Below are 6,000 nucleotides of genomic sequence, written 5' to 3' on the forward strand. Positions count from 1 at the left end.
CTGCTGCTGTAGAAAGCTGAACGCTTTCGTTTTTCTTTTAGTTCAGTCTCAGAACACAGACCCTCTGAAGTCAAAACAGCAGCTGGACTTGGAGCGTGCTCACTTCCTAGTTACACAGGCTTTTGATGAAGATGACAAAGGCAATGCAGAAGAAGCTATAGAGTTGTACACGGAAGCAGTGGAGCTCTGTTTGAAAACAGTATGTTAAGCTACAAGTTAACTTGGTGGAATTACGTGATGGTAAGGAATTCTTCCACTTACACAAGCAACTGACTCCTAAAGGCTGGCTTAAAAATGGAGTACCTGTATCTCTAAAAGCTGTTCTTGAATGTTATTTTTCCATTAGTTGTTTCTGTAATGTTTCTTCCAGTTGTTACAGTATTTAATGCTGTAAATTCATGGGGGCTGGTCATTTGTGTGTTTTCACTGAGCCAGATTATACTAAGAGATACAAATACGCTGAATATTTTGTCCTGTTAACTTTTACACTAGAATGAATGCAATATTAAAAGAGAAATCAAAAACTGTTAGAATTAAAGATGGCTTTCTAATGTGTCAGCTATTTTATTTTCTGACTATATTAAAGGAAATAATTGTTGGCAGTTTTTTGTGTAGCGTTTTCTGAAAGCATAACAGTCTGCTGCTGCCAAAACTGGTAAAAAATACTGTTTGATTACTTGGTAGCTAACATTAAAGATATGAGTGAATCCAATTCACGCTGCAGTTAATGGTAGAGTAAAATTGGCCCTTATGTGAATGATGACAAACATAATTACAGGTACTGCTTTTTTCTCTGAAGTCCAGTTGTCATAACTAACTCATTATAGGAAGAGTTCACCATCATAATGTAACTCCACCAAGTCTGTTTTTCTTTTTTCTCCTCTTTCCTTTTTGTAGTGTGAATATATATGTGGGTTGTTGGGAGGGAAATATTACTATTGCTACATACTAAAGTAAAACCTTTGCTCGGAATTCTTCTAAACTGTTTTAGGTAGACTTAAAAACCCTAGTGATACAAGGTAACCAGATCAAGAGCTAGTAGAACTGCTCTAGTTTTTCTGCTTCAGCTGTTTAATCAAAACTGCTTTTGTCTATTACATAAACCACTGCATCAGCACACTGCTTTTGACTCTGCTGTTTCTCCTTCTGTTGTGTTAGTACATCCACGTACTGCTTACATGTAATTCCAGAGTAATTTCCATTTCTCATTAACAGTTGCTGTTACCTGATCTTTTATTAGGTGCAGATACAGCTAACGTTTCTTTTAATATTGGCAACACATTGTTAAAATGACTGTAGGCTTTATCCCTCAAGGGGATCAGAAATTCTTCTCCCCAGGATGAAAGATGGAATGAACTCTGTCTTGAATCACTACTTCTGCCTTACTTTCTGCTTTCTATATTAGATGGGGAGATCAGCTTCTTTCTTACCTTTGAAGCAGTAAGAGAGCAGGTGTGTCTATTCCTCAGTGTCTCATCAGATAGGTCTTCTGGTGTATCACATCCACTGCTTCCCTTCATGCATCTTCCAAAGTCTTTCCAACAAGGAACTCCTAAGTGTAACTTACTAAAAATTGTTAGGGTATTTCTACTTTCTTAGGCTGAAAGTAGCTTGCTTTTGTTTCCTCCATTTACGTAGATGACCCAGGAGAATCAGCCAAGGTACAAAGCTCAAACCTGAAACCTGCTATTGGTTGTGACAAGAGAAGCCACAGCTCATGTTGTGCTTCCTCCAGATTACCTGTTCACCTATAAGGAAGGAAATATAAACTGGTTATATGAGTGAGCTGTCACAATGTACTTTCCAACTGGAAATAGAAGTTAGCACTCCTGATAATGGTTTTGGTGCTTTTTTATGCTTCACATGTGGAAAAACAAGAGTTTTAACTTGCAAGCAGGCTTCATCAATGAAAGTGAACATTCAAATGTATCTTTTCCTAAGTTACCATGATTATTTTTGACATACTTGTGGAAAAAAAAATTGGCATGCATTTTATTTCAATAGTGTACATAACATTTGTTGCTTTTTTTCTGTCCACAATTTTAATGGTTTTCTAAGTGTTTTTTTGTGTGTATGCATTTCAGTATTTCCCATGCTGAAAAATGCTGAATAATACTTTCATTCTATGAATGTTTACTAAAATATTAAAATAATATTCACTTAGTATCCTTTTTATATTGAGATTTAAAAACAAAATCCACCGCATGCATATCTGCTCATTTCAAGGGAGGATTGGGGAAAAAAAATAGGTCGGAACTGTAATTAAACAGCTGAACATCTGGACTTTCTTTGGGTGTGTAGCTTTTGTGTTGTTTATGTGTTTTGAATTGAAGGCTACAGAAACTTCAGAAGCAGGCCTGCAGGCAAAACTGAAACAACTGGCTCGACAAGCATTAGATAGGTGAGTATTGCCACTGTTAGTACAGGTAATAGCTGCTGAGTGTCAGTACAATCTGTTATGTCTGTTCTGTACTGCAAAGCATAGAGATTCTGACCAGACCTAACTCAGTTAGAGTTTTCCTGGTAGATAGCTGCCAGCTGTTACACAGATAGATGAGGTAGATCTTGTGCCAACCCTCTGGAAATGTCATGCAGAATTAGGGAAGGGCTATGTGTTTGTTAGTACCATGCACTGTTTCAGTATTCAGAGAGATAAATCAGAGTGCTCTACTCCTGTTCTGGCTTTTATAAAAACACTGAAATTGAGTTGAGTGCTAAGCCTGGGTGTCAGCATCTCTTCACTATGAAGACAGCTTAAAAACTGGGAAGTACTTGGTTTGAGGCAGCAATTTAATCGTGTGGGTAAATCCAGTGGATGAGAATCTGTATCTAAAACAAGTTGCATGAGTGCAAGTCCAATGTAAGTCCTTTTTGAGTCAGCAGTATAACAGAGAATAATGAACTGTGTTGGGCTGCTTTAGTATTAGCAGATTTCCAGTGCTTTTCAGTCTGCGTTAAGAAAATCCCACCCTGATTTGCACGTGTGACTATCTCACAGTTTAATGCAGCAACAAAAAAAAAAAAAAGACGGCTCCTGAATGTAGCCTTTAAGCAGCTGAAATGCTGGATTTTAAGAGCAGTTGGTTTTTTCCTGCTGTAATAATTGCTAGCCAAATCCTAAAGTCTAAGAGAAAGCAAGGTGGTAGGTGATGCTGAAACCAACATTGATGAGTTACCACTGAGATCCTGCCTCGTGGGGGAAGCAGTTAGGAAATTATGTCCTGTCACTGAATCACTCTAAAAGGGATTTTCTCTCTCTGGGTTTGTGGTCTTTTTCTGAGGTTTCAGATAATGAATGCTTACGTAAATGCTGCTATTACTATAGTCTTAAAGGTGACAAAAACCTAATGAATTCTGCTGACAATATCTTTGAATTGAATTGCAAATGCTATATTTTAATTGATTGTAGAACAGGAAAATAAAGAAATAGTGGCGTCAGTACTGAATGATTTCTGATGCTTATCTTCTATTGATACAGTTTATGAATTTTTTCATAGGAAAAATGATATTGGTCAGCTTTAGCATTGTTCATCCCTTCTAACAAATGTGAAAGCATGAACAAGGCAATAAATGACTGACCCATAGCCATATTTTCATTATGATTGTACACAGAATGCATTTTTCTTTCCTTTAGAGCAGAAGCACTGAAAGTATCGATGTCAAAGTCATCTCAGAAGGAGAAGTCAACTGCTGCTAAACCAAACCAGCCCGTCAGAACATTCTTTCCACTGGGTCCTGATTTTTCTTTGAATGATAAACCACAGACAATCAGAGCAGTACAAGCTAGTGAGTCTCAAGGTCAGAGGTACACTGCAGAGGAGATTGAAGTACTCAGGTGAGCAGAGGCCAAGTTTTTACAAAGTTTTATCATTTGTGCACACATCCTTCGTGCATCTTGGACAGCAAATTGTTATACACCTAAGCTTGAGGTATATAAGCAGAGGCTTGGAAAACCACCATTTACAAACACATTTGTTGCCATTACCCACACTGGTATTCTCTACAGTAATATAATCAGTGGTTTTTATTCACAGAGCATGTTTAGAAGACAACTGGTAGTTGGCTGCCAGGAGTATTTTTCACAGCCATATTTTTGTATGTTTGTACCTGATGGAGTTCATGAAAGATCTCACTCACAGGTGCTCAGATATAGGAAAGGTTTTACGTATGATACAACTTCTGTTTCACAGGAAACAGAGGAAGCATGGTATGCTTCAGGATTATGCCTTCTGTTATATTCAGTTCCTTTTGTATTTTAACAAATCCATAAAACCTTCAGGTAAGGTTGTAATTTTGAAAACTATGAAGTATATGCAAAAAAAAAAAAGGCATTGTCTGATAAGGATTACAACCTCCTTCCTTCTCACTCCGCAGTAAATAAGATTGTGACAGAGGTGATGTTCAATGCTGTCCAGGATTTGATCTTCTTCCACTTAATCTGTTTATTTACTATAGGCACTTAAACGGACTAAAGGTATGGTCCTGAAGATAGAAATGTGAGTTTGAAAAGCTGCAGACTTTTCAGACTCAACCTTTGAAGGATGATAGATAAGTTTGTAACTGTGTCTTTCTCTTGCAACTTGCAGAAAGACTTCAAAAATTAATGGCATTGAATATGTCCCTTTCATGAGTGTTGATCTGAGAGAACGTTTTGCCTTCCCTATGCCATTTTCGTAAGTGCTGTTCAATGACTGATGTTTCTTTGCTGTTATTTTGAATTCTTTCCAATCATCAGTATTGTTGTGTTTTCTCTTGAAATTGTTTAAGTAGATTTTTAAGCATAATTTTGGCTGAGGTACTTAGATACTGCAACCTCATTTCTCCAGTCTGGTCTTGGAACTGTTTAATGTAAGCTGATCCTGCTCTGCAGTGCCTTTGCAGTTGTCCCTGCAAGCCTTGAAGAATTCCAATTGGGTTTTTTGAAGTATTGGGCTATGCTGGCAACTTGGCAACAGAGTCAGGAAATGGAGCCTACTGTTTTTAGTGCTCTCTGTCTCAGTTATCCCACCTGCAAAATGAAGATGGTAGCTGTCTCCTTGCAAAGGGCTATTCAGAAAAAGAGTTTTCTGTTGAAAACTGTTAGATGTTTGTGCATGAGCACTGATACAGGCTCACCTTACATATAGCCATAACAGGCAAATCATCTGGTTGGTGTTTTTTCTTCAGTTTTCTGCCAAAGGCACGACAATCAGGTATACCTCAATATTTTCTGAACTGAAGAAGCCTTTTATTAGATCATCATGTTGAATTAAAGGCAAGAATTTGGGTTTCTGCTGGGGCAGTTGGCATTCTGGAATTCCTTTCTTCTGTTCAGTCCTATGAAGGAGACTCTTGGGTTTTATTTCACGTTTATAATATTTTCTGTTTTTCCCCACCAAATTGTCAACTTTGTTCTCTGAATTTCTTTTCCAGCTGAGTAATTGTTCTATGCACATTTTGCACCATCTGTCAGATGTATGCATGACTTGGGATGTCGTTAAAAGCTTTTCTATCTAACCTGTTATTTCTGCCTTTCTCTCCTAAATCTAGTGATAAATGTGGGAAGTTGCCATTATCCCCCAAACAGAAAGCAATGTTTGCCAGGTGGGTACGGCCAGATGACATAACAAATAACCCTACCATGATTTACACCGTATCAAGTTTCAGCATAAAGCAGGTAAGTTGGTCCCAAATAGGAATGTTAGCTGCTCTGAGACTTCCCAAAAAAGAAGAGGATTACTTTTTCAAAAAGAAACCCCTAAATGTGAGAGAGCTTCTCATGGCTCTCTTGATGTTAATTTAATGACAGCACCACCTCAAATTCCATGTGTTTTTTTAGCCACGAGAATGAACAAGTGCATTAACAGTGGGAACACTGTGCGTTTTGGGAAGAAAGAGGTTAAATGTGAGTGAATGGCAAGGTAGCTGCATTTACCTCTCACTGCCTTCAATAAATCTTTTAACTTACAGAGCAAGCAATGTTTCCTGCTTTTTTTTTTTTTTTTTTTTTTTTTTTTTTTT

At 37.6% G+C, this 6,000-nt stretch overlaps 1 protein-coding gene across 3 annotated transcripts in view; it reads left to right on the forward strand.

Annotated features, from left to right (window-relative positions):
* Window positions 1-6,000, forward strand: part of CAPN7 (calpain 7) — a 28,935-nt gene that overhangs the window by 4,334 nt on the left and 18,601 nt on the right. For 2 of the 3 annotated variants that reach the window (XM_042816698.1, XM_042816701.1), the window contains exons 3-7: window positions 42-199; window positions 2,334-2,401; window positions 3,635-3,835; window positions 4,587-4,673; window positions 5,530-5,656. In XM_042816698.1, coding sequence (XP_042672632.1) covers window positions 42-199; window positions 2,334-2,401; window positions 3,635-3,835; window positions 4,587-4,673; window positions 5,530-5,656 — 641 coding nt within the window. Of the gene's footprint in view, window positions 1-41; window positions 241-2,333; window positions 2,402-3,634; window positions 3,836-4,586; window positions 4,674-5,529; window positions 5,657-6,000 lie in introns of those variants that run through there. The other variant, XM_042816700.1, reaches the window with a different exon arrangement.

The sequence above is a fragment of the Centrocercus urophasianus genome, unplaced genomic scaffold (assembly GCF_019232065.1).
Source record: "Centrocercus urophasianus isolate 14NV4802_14NV808 unplaced genomic scaffold, USGS_Curo_1.0 seq_16, whole genome shotgun sequence".
Taxonomy (NCBI): domain Eukaryota; kingdom Metazoa; phylum Chordata; class Aves; order Galliformes; family Phasianidae; genus Centrocercus; species Centrocercus urophasianus.